General features: G+C 37.1%; 1 protein-coding gene across 2 annotated transcripts in view; it reads left to right on the top strand.

Annotated features, from left to right (window-relative positions):
• The window catches only part of LOC122736585 (aminopeptidase O (putative)), a 495,791-nt gene that overhangs the window by 273,631 nt on the left and 208,613 nt on the right, over positions 1 to 13,547 (top strand). For both annotated transcript variants that reach the window (XM_043978914.1, XM_043978916.1), the window contains 2 exons: positions 5,223 to 5,325; positions 6,178 to 6,285. In XM_043978914.1, coding sequence (XP_043834849.1) covers positions 5,223 to 5,325; positions 6,178 to 6,285 — 211 coding nt within the window. The remainder of the gene's footprint in view (positions 1 to 5,222; positions 5,326 to 6,177; positions 6,286 to 13,547) is intronic.

Here is a 13,547-nt window from a genome sequence, read left to right as displayed (position 1 = left end):
GCATCAATGTCTTTTATGTATATTTAGTATAATGCTATTTCTACTTCCTCTACAAGAACATAAAACCGATGTTACATGTGATGGTTCTACTGTCCTTGATGGAGAAAAATGTTAGTTATAAACATTTTTGCTGATTTTTTTTGTCCATTTTCCCCTTTGTTTCTTGTCCTTCTTCCATTTCCACACTTGAATGTCCCAGTGATTACTTTTTTTTTAGGGGCAATAAGGGTTAAGTGACTTGCCCAGGGTCGTACAGCTAGTTAAGTGTTAAGTGTCTGAGGCTGGATTTGAACTCAGGTCCTCCTGAATCCAAGAGCGGTGCTTTATCGACTGTGCTACCTAGCCGCCCCTGATTACTGTTTTAAGTTAGGACTCTCACCAAGAATTCCTTAACCTGATGTTATACTCGACTGCTTCTCTCTGTTTAATGAGACAATATTACTCATAATCTTAGGTCATCTTTTTCCATCCTCTCCTACTCAAATGGATCTGTGATCTCTTTGATGGAGGAGTCCTATTCAGTGGTACAGATCACAACCTATCCATGCCTGCCCATCCATTCCAACTTTTATATTTTCTCCCAAGAGATTACCACAGGGGATCCATCCAAAAATCTTTATGCCTTCATCACTTTCCCCCAGAATCTTGATGGTACAAGAGGAAAAAAAACCTGCTTACTTGGTTTCATTTACTCTTTCAAAGTGAGCAGCCCATTTTCCTTCCTATCATCAAATTCTTTCATGTTATCCCTTGCTCATATTCTTTGGAGATCTTTGTTGGTTAGACGTTGTAACCTATCTACACATACCATGTGCTTTTCCATTGAACTCTGTGTGACAGTTATCTTTAGTTCTTAATAAGCAGAGTCTGATAAAATGTTGGTATTGAAAAGATGTACTTTGCTTTCATGAGAAGCTTTGGATCAGTGGAAGATCTTTGCAATTTCTCAAAGGCAATCCAGCCCACTCTTCTCCTGTTTAATCCTGGTGCCTATTTCTACTTGCTTACACATCACTTACAACAGCAGGTTTATTCCCTACCAATGTTCTCATTGAAGATGTCCTCCTTTCATGCATAGATGACTCTCAAAATTCTTTGTACAGATAAGACAGTAGACGTATAGGTCAGTAGTTATTGATATCCTTTTGGTCATATTTTGTCTCTCAATGACTTCACAATTATGTTACCTTCAGCATGGATCATATTAAATGCAAATGTTTAATGCAAAGTGTAAATGTGTACAAACATGTATGTATACAATGTATCACACACACACACATATATGAGAAACAGTTCAATTTGATTGCTTTCCAGTATTTGTTCTCTTTAGTTACATTTCTATCTTCTCTATGATAAGCACATTAGGGTCCGTGATGTTAGATTACAAATATGGTGATTCTGCTATGCTTGATAGAGAAAAGTTTGTTAAAATGGTTTTTGCAGTTTCCCCCCTATTTTTCTTCTCTTGGTGGTCATCCTTTGTTTCATCCTTGAATGCCCATGAGATGAATGTGCTTATAGTAAAATTTATTAAGTGCTTTTTAAAATTACATTTTATTTTTTCATTTAGCAAGCATTTCTTTTCTTTCTGTCTCCCTTTCCTCTGCCCTGGGGAACAAAAAGAAAGAAAAACAAAACCATCACAAAAATGCATAGACAAGCAAAACAAATTTCCACATTGGCCATGTCCAAAAATGAACGTATCACCTCTTGGTTAGTAAGTGGGTATTGTTCTTCACCATTGGTCCTCTGGAGTCATGGATGGTCATTGTATTGATTAGAGCTTTCTAAGTCGAGTTGAGGCAACAAGCATTTATTATGCCATATGCAATTTCATGAGGATACAAACAAAGGCAAAAAACAGTTTCTGCTGTCAGGGATCTCATAGTCTAATTGGGGAGACAAAATGCAAACAACTATGAACAAAAATATGTAGAGGATAAATTGGAGATAACAATAGAGGGAAAACACTAACATTAAGGGGAGTTAGGGAAGGGTTCTTAGTAGAAGTTGGGATTTTAGCTGGGCCTTGAGGAAAGCCAGAAAAAAAAAACAAAATAAAGAAGAAAGTTGTAGGGGGCAGCTAGGTGGCAAGGCGGATAAAGCACCAGCCCTATATTCGGGAGGACCTCAGTTCAAATCTGCCCTCAGACATTTGACACTTACTAGCTGTGTGACTCTGGGCAAGTCATTTAACCCTCATTGCCCTGAAGAAAGAAAGAAAGAAAGAAAGAAAGAAAGAAAGAAGGAAGGAAGGAAGGAAGGAAGGAAGGAAGGAAGGAAGGAAGGAAGGAAGGAAGGAAGGAAGGAAGGAAGGAAGAAGTTATAGTTAAATGGAAGGAGAGGTCATAGGTGGTCCTTGGAGAGGCAAACGAAAGAGGCAGAGGGTTTTATCTTATACTCAAAGGCAATAAGAAATATATCATGGGATACTTGTTCATCACTTAATGTAGTACCAATGATAAATATGTGCATTTCCTCCTTGAAAATAACTATAACTTCTGAGAAGGTAGATTGAAGAATTTGGTAGGTTTCTACAAATTAATTCAATATGTATTTTAGTGCTTGAAGACTTCAGTGCAAGGGTAGGAAGAGGTGTGAATGGGAAGAAAAATATGTCAAAGCACAGTTTAGAAAGAAGGAATGAGAGAGTACAAAGGCTTGTAGATATGCAAAAACTTCATGCTTCTATGCCTTAAATACTTTCTTAGAGAAGAGCATGGTATGACTAAGTAAGTACCAAACAACACCAAGAAGGACAAAATAAGTTGTATTTTGAAAGAAAGGGGAAAAAATTGTTATCAATGTGTGAATTATCCCTGAATCAGCTGTCTGTGCAGTTAGAACTTCAATTATCAGAACTACAATCAGAATTATTCTTTAAAAATCAATAAGAAATAATAATGAAGAATAAGATATGAAATACAATTTAAATTACTTAACCCTGAATTACCTGAACAAGTAATTAAACTAAAAAATGGGAAATGGACAACAGAAATGACATTGACAGTGACTATAATTTTATCCTGCATAAAATTTTTCAGGACAGTTTATATTCTAAACCGATATTGCCTTTGGCTGCCATTTCTTTCCCCATAGCAAGTAATACATGGATTTTCTAAGTAGGGTGCTTTTTAGGTTGTTTTGGTCATCTTGTTATAAAAATTTACATACAGTTAAACTATGATTTTCAATGGTTAAACTTCTGAATGAAATTATTATAGTATATTGTCTACCCTTTATTCTGCTCACTATCCATTTTTTATCAAAAACTTATTTGAATAGATTAGAATTGACCTTTTTTTGTTAGTTTTTTGTTTTTTTTAGAATAAAATGGTAGTTTATTTAGGGCCAAGGGAAGGGAAGGGGACGGGAAACCATGAAAGAAATCCTTGGACTTTTCATGGGGAGAGAGGTATGGAACAAAGCACGTGGCTCTGAGGTACCAATCTCCAGAATTGACTTATTTTAATAGTATGTTTTACCTTTTCCTCATTTTTATTCTCCCAGCTTTGTATTGATTTTAATCTTTGTTTTAATAAGTCAGTGATCTGATTTGCAAAGACAGCTAATTACTACATGAGCAATAATTCATTTTGTGTCACAAAGTACAATCAATTTTGGTTTTTGTTCATTGTGTTACATGCCTACTAATTCTTTTCTTAAAGAAAATATTCATATTATATAGGCATATTAGCTTCTGTGAACCTTTGTAATCTGTAATATGTGAGCCTTTGGCCTCTCTCAAACCTCATCACTGATCCATGTTTTCCAGTTCATTTCCCTTACCTATTCATCCCTTAGTATTCAAGACAATGAACATCAGTGTATATGTTGATTAAATTTGGAGAAGCTTACCAAATTTTTCATAAAAATTCTCTACTTCATTCTCTGCAATGGATGCCAGTGTATATGCTGCAGCTATTTTAATGGTAGTCTTTTAGAACAGTTGTATCAAAATCAAATAGAAATGAGCCACTTAATTATATATAAAGATCCATGCAGACTACATATTAACTTGGAAAACCATATACATTAGCATTATGTTATATTGTATTTTTATTTTGTCAAATATTTCATAATTATATTTTAATCTAATTTCAGATATACTCAGGAGTGTTGCAGGTTGTCTGTGAGTGATATACCTGATTTGGAAAATACTTATATGAAATGTAGTACAAGATGACCACATGTCCCATAAAAATGATGTCTCTTATTACCTTTGGGCCCTCTATAAAATGAAAGGCAAATTCTCCATTTTCCTTTCCATGGAGATCCTATTGGCCATTCTTCCATTTAGTTGCAATTTCCTGCTTTCTTATAATTTTATGTATAGTTAGATGCTTTAAGAGGAATACAGTCTGGTTCCTCAAGTAGCATATTTCTTCTTCACTGGTCATTGAATGAGGGGGACATTAAGAGGACAAAAGGAAACATTAAATTTTCTGGCCCATTTAAAAATGTGCAATCCTTAGTACCCTCTGTTGTGGTGGGGTAGAATAAGCATTGGGTTGAGAGTCCAACTTACTAAATGTCTTTACTTGGTCAAGTCACTTAACTTCTCTTCAGTCCCTTCATTTGCGAAACAAGGAAGTTAGATTAGATGACTTCCATGGTTCCTTCCTGCTTTAAATTTTTTTTATCCCTTTCCTGACACACTGCCCCCTTCATTTCAGAAGGGGTTGCACAGGACTAAGAACCATCTTGCATTTTTCTTTATTTCATTAGTTGGCATAGGTGAAGAATTCAGTACCAAATAGTCAGTGCACTGGCAATGATGTTTTCCTTGGTTAATGAAACAGATCCTTAGAAGGCAGTCTTGTGCCAGAATCCTAGTTGAAGCTTTTCTCTCATTGTGGGGGACAGCATAAGGTTACAGTATGCTGTAAGTTATGTCTTTGAAAAGCCAGGGTTATCTCTGTATGAAGGGTGGGAATCAGAACTTGTGGAGGCATCAAGATGATACAGGTTTTAAAACAAAAGAAACAGAACCTGAGATTCTGTGACATCTTATCTAGCTTAAATCTTGATAATCATGTCAAAGAAATAGCCATAGGTTGCAGCCCAAATATGAATCTTTTCTTGATCAGTCATGTACTTTAAAATGTTGAAAAAGCATAGTGACAAATGAATGAAGGCCCTAGTGAGTAAGGCTTTCAAGATATAAGACATTATTTGTGCAGGAAAAAGAATAAAGTGCTTTTCTCACATTTCAATATTAGGCCCAATAGAGATGAAACGGGACAAGTGAGTGAGTCTGGAGCTTCAGTTGTCAAATATGGTCTTAATCCAGAAAAGATCTTCATGCAAGTTCATTATTTGAAGGTAAGAATGTTCAAGTTTCATAATACCAAAATTATTGCATTTTTTCAGTATAGCCAATTTTAGATTATATCATGTTAAAGGAAGTCATTATACTGTAAGGGGCTAAAATTCTAGCTAGTCTGTCTAAAATATCTAATGAGTGGTCGCCAATAAATTATAAGCTTTAGCAAGAGCTAGACTTTAAGCATTTTTTAAAGAGAATAAGAATTTGGTGAAGAGAAATAGAAAGGCCTAGATTCATCTATCTATTAAAGGGAGAGGCCATTTCTAGCCCCACTCTCCACCAGTATGCTGATGAAAGAGAGTGAGAGAGCCAGCCTCGCCCCTTCTTCCTCCCACCAACAAATGTCCCTTCCTGACTCCAAAGAAAAGCCACATGTCTTGCCCTCAGGCACCTCCTCCTCATGGTGGAGCTTTCCTACAGTAAGTCTCCAGCAGGTGGCGTCATTCCAATCATTACAATATGATAATCCAGCTTCAGGTGTAAATTGATAAAGTACTAGCCTTGGAGTTGGAACACTTGGGTTCTGCTCCTGGCTTTGCCACTGAATAACATCGCGAATGTGAGTTCCGAGCCTCAATTTTTTATCCGTCAAATGGGAATAATAACATTGTCACTGTGTGCCATTTTGTTGGGAGGAGCAAATGAGTATGTAAAGAAGTTTTTAATCAAAAAGGGCCTTACAAATACAAGCTCTTATGATTAGCATGGGTTGTGTCTAAACATTTGCCATGGATAAACTGAAATAATGATAATTCACCAGCATTTAGCTTAGAGTTCATTATAGAAATATTTTTCTGATATGATAACCATCAGCATCTTTTTTTATTTTTAGTATTTATTTCTCCTAGGGCTATTTTCTTCTGCGGTTCCTAGCCAGTAGGCTTGGAGAAGAAACATATTTCTCATTTTTAAGAAAATTTGTACGCAAATTCCATGGACAACTGATTCTTTCTCAGGTAAGCTATCATAACTCATATTTGCTTTCTCCCCCACCTCCAAAATGTGGAAAATATATATTTTTAAAAATTTGATTGTTGAAATGCTTGAAATCCCCAAAATTTAAAGGGATGAACTCAGCTTGGAAAATAGTACAAAATGTATGCCATGACAATGTTGTCACAGTTGCTCTTGTTACATTCCTAGTGTGGTAAAAAAAAAATGAAAGTTTTTTAACAGTCTGTTAGGATAACTGAAAGACGCCAGTTTTTTTTCAAGGACCACCCTTTCGGGGAGGAGACCAATGGCATGAGCTACACAAGCCAGTCCGCCTGCTGCGCATGTCAGACTGCCTGCTCGCACTCCACTTCCGGGGCGCGAGCTTAAAAGGCAAGGAGAGAACGGAAGTGGGGACTTTTTTCCTGCTCTGCAGGTCTCCTGACTGCGCTGCACAGGCTGATGCTGACGAGAGTTCGACTGGGCCCAGCTCGCGGTTAGCAGCAGCACGCGCTTGACACGGTCTCTCTCTCTCTCCCCAAAGGTGGCCTTCGGCTTTTGGTGAGTTTTATACGGAATATAGACTAAGCTTAGACTTAAGACGATTTGTATTGTATTTCTACTTTCCTATCCTTCTAATCAACATCACCTTGTGACTACCATACAATAAAAGCTCTAACTAGAAAACCAGAAGCTTCTTCCATTTACTAGTCTGGGAGATAAATTAAGGGAAAGGTTAAAGAGGGGAGATTTATGATCTAATATCCTTCAGTCCTTCAACATTTAATGAGTGCCCACCATGTACCAGGCACAGTTGTAGGTACTGGAGTTATAAAGACAAAAAGTAAACAGTTGTTCCCCGTAAGTATCAAGGGAGACAACATGTACACATATAGGTATATACAAAATAAATACAGGCTAATTCCCAGGGGGGAAGCACTAGCAGCTAAGTGGATCTGGAAAGGCCTCATGTAAGATGTTATTATGCTCAGTATACAGTGAGCTTTGAAGGAAACTAGGGATTCTAAGAGATAAAAGTGAGGAAGAAGGGCTTTTCAGGCATAGCGGACAGCCTATACAAAGACCCAGAGATGGGAGCTGGAGTGTTGTGCTTGGGGAACAGCAAGAAAGCCTCTTTAGCTGGAAAATAGAATATGTAAAGAGGAGTAATATGTAATAATCCAGAAGGGTAGAGTGAAGCCAGATTGCAAATGGCTTTTGGTGCCAAATAGAGGAAGTTGCATTTGATCCTAGGGGTAATAGAGAACCACTGGAATTTTTTGAGCAGGGCAGTGCTCACCTGGGCTTTAAAAGAGATATTTTTTGGCAACTTGGTGGAGAGGAAATTGGAGAGGAAAGAGACATGAGGCAGGAAGACCAATTAAGAGGCTTTTGTAATAATCCAAAGAAGATATCACCTGAGTTAGGGTGGTGGCTCTCTGTGTTTGGAGAAAAGGGGACAAGAACAAAAGCTGTTTTGGAAGTAGAATTGACAAATTTGTCAACTTTTGGGACATGTCGAATAAAGGAGAGTGAGAACTTGAGGATGATTTGGTGACTGGAATTAGATTGATGCTCTTGAAATAAACAGAGAAACTTGGAAAAGTAATAGGTTTGGGATATGTTGAATTTTAGAGGAATCTCAAGATGTCCATATGAAATTGTTAATGTGAGACCAGAACTCAGGAAAGAGACTAGAGTTAGATCCATCGATTTTTAAGTCACCTGCATAGAAGTGATGAAGTCACCAAGAGAGTGGCTATGGAGAAAGGGAAAAAAAAGCCCAGGGCAGAGCCGTGGGACACAGTCACCATTAGAGGGTATAATATGGATGATAAGGCAGCAAAGGAGACTGAGAAGGAGGAGCTAGAGAGGTAGTAGGGGAACCAAGAGGGAACAGGGTCACAATAAGCCTGAGAGGAGAACGGGGGAAAGGGTGGTGTATTGTGTCCAGTGCCACATAGAGGTCAAGGATGAGGATTGAAAAAAGAATATTAGGGGCGGCTAGGTGGCACAGTGGATAGAGCACCGGCCCTGGATTCAGGAGGACCTGAGTTCAAATCCGGCCTCAGACACTTAACACTTATTAGCTGTGTGACCCTGGGCAAGTCACTTCACCCCAATTGCCTCACCTAAAAAAAAAAAAAAAGAATATTGGGTCCTTTGACAATGAAAACATCTTCTTTGCTCTGTAAACAATTTGATGCCATTCTGCTTTTCCCAAGAGAAGGGGTACTTACTCCTATCTCAAGAGGAAAACCAGTATACTGTTTGCCACCATTTTTACTAGGAAACTAGGTTTAGTATTTCTGAACCTTAATCCATCAATCAGTAAATAGCAGTTACTTACTATATATCCAACACTGTGGAAGGCAGATGCCACAGGAGATATCAAAGAAATGAAAACCATGGTTCCTTTTCTCAAGGAGTTGATAATACAGTTGGGGAAAGAATATGGCATATGGGAGACAATGGTAAATGATGCAGGATGCTCCCCTGTCCTAAAGTACATGATACTGACTACCCCACAGTAGAATATTAGCTCTTCAAGGCCAGGGACTGTTTGATTTTTGTCTTTGTATCTTTAGCACCTCATACAATACCTGGCTTATGATAAGTGTGCTTCTTAAATGCTTGCATTTATATCTCTAGCCTTCTAACCTTGTGCTTGACACATTTAGGTGCTTAATAAGTGCTTATTGATTAACTGATAGAATTGAATTGACTTTAAATCCTAAAGAATTTCCATAAAGGTAGAGTTAAATGAGACCTAGAATAAGCTATAAGTAGTTTATCACAAAAGAAAAACTTGCATCGGACCTTGAAAGATGAGTTTGATTTGAATAGGAAGAAAGCAAAAGTAAGGGATTCTGGGTGGGGGAAGAAAACAAGCCAAGACAAAGAGACGGGAATGAACAAAGCATTTTTGTGGTACATAAGAGACCAGTCTGACTAGAAATGAGGGGGTGGGATAGAAACAACATAGAACATTCTCAGACATGGCCGTTGTATTGGTTTGTTTTCCATAAGTATACATATTTGTGAAAAGGGAGGTCTTTGACTCAGAGTGGTGTTGAAAAGTTGGCTTATTAGATAAAGCTAGATGCTTTAAAAAAGATCATAAAGAAAACATTTTTTCAAAATGCACAGGAAAAAAAGAAATGCAAAAGAGGATATACAGTTATTTTGTTATTCCCTTATTAAACTTTATATGTATATTACATGCATATAGATATATACACATATTCTAACAAAAGTTCGTGTTCTTATACAACCTTCTTTCCTATTTGTATCTTGAAATTTTTGTATGTTGATGATTGTTAAATTCATAATAAAAATAAATTTTAAAAAACTTATGCTGAACAGATAGTGTAAGACCAGATTACTGTGGACTAAGCTTAGAGCCAGGCAGAACAGTTTAGGCTTGATGTGGTAAGAAAGAGGGAACTATTAGAATTCTCTGATTAGACATATGACACGTTGAGATCACTATTTAAGGAACATTAGTTTGCCAGTCAAATAACAGGTGGATTGGAGGAAGGAAAATTAGGGAAACCATCCAGGAGGATATTGTAGCTATCCCTGTATAAGACCCTGGACTAGGGTGGTGGCCAGAGGAATGAAAGAAAAAGGCACAAATATAAGACATTATAAGGAGAAACATTGATAAGAATAGGTCATAAGCTCCTCTTTCACCACTCAGCTATGCAGGACAGCAAGACCCTTAGTCAACAGACTGAAATCTGATACAGCTCTAGAACTTGGAGGCCTGGGGTGGGGGGAGGGGGTGGTGAATCCAAAGGTTTGAATAGAGACTAAAGTGGCTTTAAGAATGCTAAAGTTAACATATCTGTGGCATCTACAGTATCTCATGTGGTTGTTGTGATGCTCAAACTAGAAGAATTTAAGTACTTTGAAAACCCTGAATGACTCTATAAAATGTCAATTATGTAATACTATTACCACCGCCACCAATACAACTACTACAACCACCACCACCAATAATAATAATAATAATAATAATAATAATAATGTTAAGGAGGAATCCATAAGGAATATCCTCTTTGAACTTAGTTTGGCTATGGAGATGGGGGTGACAACCAATACTCCCTAGAACTCTACTGGAATAATTAAGAATTTCTAAGAATCCCTCAGTATGAATATATAATTCCTTCCCATCTTTAAAACTGGTCCAGTTCTAGGTTATAACCTTTGGAGTGAAATCAGCTTAGAGCAGGTCCCTGGGCCTACCTTAAATCTTCCATTGTCCTAAGGATCCCAAACGTGTCTGGTGACACATGGTACAACTCACTGAATCAAATAACCAAAAGACAATATAATTGTGGTAAGTAGGAGACAGACTAGAAGTGGTTTTGGGTGGTGATGTGTATTGCAATGAGTTGGCATGAATGGCTTGAGAATTACCAGTACACTTATTTATACTTTGACTACTGAGCTGTTTATATTAGCAGTTATAAGCCTTTTTAGTCCAACAACTCTTTATGGGAAATTATGTTTAATTTACTACTATTCCCACATCTATTAGATGTGCTATTGAGATTCTTTTCAAAGGGGTAAGGATGAAGGGGGTGGAAAGCTAAAAATCAGATAATCTAAAATCTATTCATTCCAAGTCCATTTTTCCCCTCAGTCTTTTGAATACAGATTAATGGGGTTTACTGAGTCTTTCCATTGTCAAATTGTGTTTTAGTGGATGACATTTTATATCCAATGAGATGGAGCTATTTTTTTCCTCTGAATAATGTAACACTCCCTCTTGATATAATGTCATTTATGCCATTTGGAATTCTCTGAATCATCCTTCTATTAACAACTGGCACTCCATAAAAGCAAAGCGTTGCCCAGCAAACAGTCAATAGATCAACTGTGAATAAAGTAAGCGGCAGAAATGTAGCAGAGACAGAAGTAGATTGACTTCCTGAGTATGCAACTCTCAGAGAGGAGTTAGCAGTCACCTTACAGATGATAAGGTAAAAACGCAGCTACAAACATCATCTGCAAACAGTGGTTATAACTATTGGCAAATAGTGGACATATGAATTCAGGGTGGAAAGAACTAACATTTATCTATTATTCTTTTCCTTCCAAGCATACTCAAATACAAATATAGTAATACCATTCTTAGGATGTGGAAAAGATGGAAGAATACTATGCACTAATGTAATTTTAGTATGACTATAGCAAATAGAGGCACCTTTGTAAACTTTAAAGGTGCTATATAAGTATGATTTGCTATTACTAATATTCATCTCTGTAATTTCTTCCAATTGTGTATATATATATGCATGTGTGTATATATATATATATATATATATGAAAAGGCAAAATTCAATACATTAAATAAATATTTACCTATGCATTCATGGAACTTTCAATGAGTTTAGTCGAGGAGGGGTAGCCAGGTGGCTCAATGGGTAGAATTCTGGGCCTGGAGTCAGGAAGACTCATCTTCTTAAGTTCAAATCTGGTCTCAGACATTAATTAGCTATGTGACCCTGGGCAAGTCACTTAACCCTGTTTGCCTCAGTTTCCACATGTGTGAAATGATCTGGAGAAAGAAATGGCAAGCCATTCCAATAATCTTTGCCAAGAAAACCCCAAAGGCATCAAAAAGAGTCAGATGTGCCTGAAAAATGACCAAAAAACAAAGGGGAATATGAGAATTTTGAGAGTTCTTTGGACAGCAAGGAGATCAAATCAATCAATACTTAAAGAAATTAACTCTTACTATTCATTAGAAGGACAAATACTGACGCCGAAGTTTAAATATTTTGGCCACAAAATGAGAAGAGGACTTATTGGAAAAGATCCTGATGCTGGGAAAGATTAAAGGCAAAAAGAAAAAGAGATGGTAGAAGATGCAATGAATAGGTATTGTCATAGAAGCAACAAATATGAGCTTGGATAGACTTCAGGAGATAGTGGAGGGCAGAAGGGCTTGGCATGATATGGTCCATTGGATCATGAAGACTTGGACATGACTGAACACCTGAACAACAACAAGGAGAATATGGCACAACCACAAAGATAATACATAATATTACAAGCTAAATGTATTAGAGCAATGAAAAAATAAAGTATAGATACAAAAGGTATGAAACATCACACATCACTTCTTGGGATTAAGTGAGATTTGTTTCATAGAAGAGGTAAATTACACAAGAATGTATGAGTATAACAGGGAAGAGAGGGCATATTAGGTATAAGTAATAGTTTGAGCAAAGGTAGAAAAGCCCAGAGTGTATATTTAGGGGACAGAGAGTCCAGTTTGACGAGAGCTGAGACTGCTTAGAGTGGTATGAAATAAAGCTAGAAAAGCAAAGTTGGACCCAATTACATAGAGGGCCTTAAGTTTTTATTTTATTTAGTGGGTAATAAGGAGCTTAAAAACACACCCAACAACCTGAAAGAGTAATATGATCAGATCTATTTATGAGAAAAATTAGTGAGAATTAGGTAAGAGAACTGGTATTCTCATGACTTTTAAGAACAAATTCCTAACACCATACTGCTCATTAAAGATAAAGTAATGTCAGATTCATTGACCATAATTTGAGCACTGGATTGAATAGTTGGTTAAGAAGATAGCATAGGGGGGGCAGCTAGGTGGCGCAGTGGATAAAGCACCGGCCCTGGATTTAGGACTCCCTGAGTTCAAATCCGGCCTCAGACACCTGACACTTAACTAGCTGTGTGACCCTGGGCAAGTCACTTAACCCTCATTGCCCTGCAAAAAAAAAGAAAAGAAGATAGCATAGGAGAATAATTTTGGTTTTCTATGTTTCTATCATATAGGAGTGAGGTGGGGAGAGCCTAAGAAGAGCTGATCATAATGTATTCACCAGATGTCTTGAAAAATTAAGCAAAAGGACATTAGCCTGAAAATGAAGGGAGGGGAAATTTAAGCAAAGCACGATAGGTAATAGTCACAGCACAAGAAAATGTAAAACTTCCAGAAATTTGTAGGGATCAAAATCCCAGAATGGATCCAGCAATAAAATGAACATCATCAGACATCTCTGCAGAAATGCACAAAATATGAGTAACAAGCATGATGAAATAGAGGTGTTATAAAAACTATGGTGATAGGGAAGTTCAATTATCTGGACTTTTGGTAGAGTTCTCTCTTTGCCAAAAGGAAAGCAGCTAATAATCTCTTGATTTGCATTTATGATATTCTGATATAACACAAAGTAGAATCAATAGGTATAATTTTATCGTAGTATTTTTTGGGGTGGAGGAGGTGTGAAGTTGGACCAGACCT

This window comes from Dromiciops gliroides, chromosome 1 (assembly GCF_019393635.1).
Source record: "Dromiciops gliroides isolate mDroGli1 chromosome 1, mDroGli1.pri, whole genome shotgun sequence".
NCBI lineage: Eukaryota > Metazoa > Chordata > Mammalia > Microbiotheria > Microbiotheriidae > Dromiciops > Dromiciops gliroides.
The sequence above is the reverse complement of the archived record's forward strand: the minus strand, read 5'-3'. Positions and strand labels throughout refer to the sequence as shown.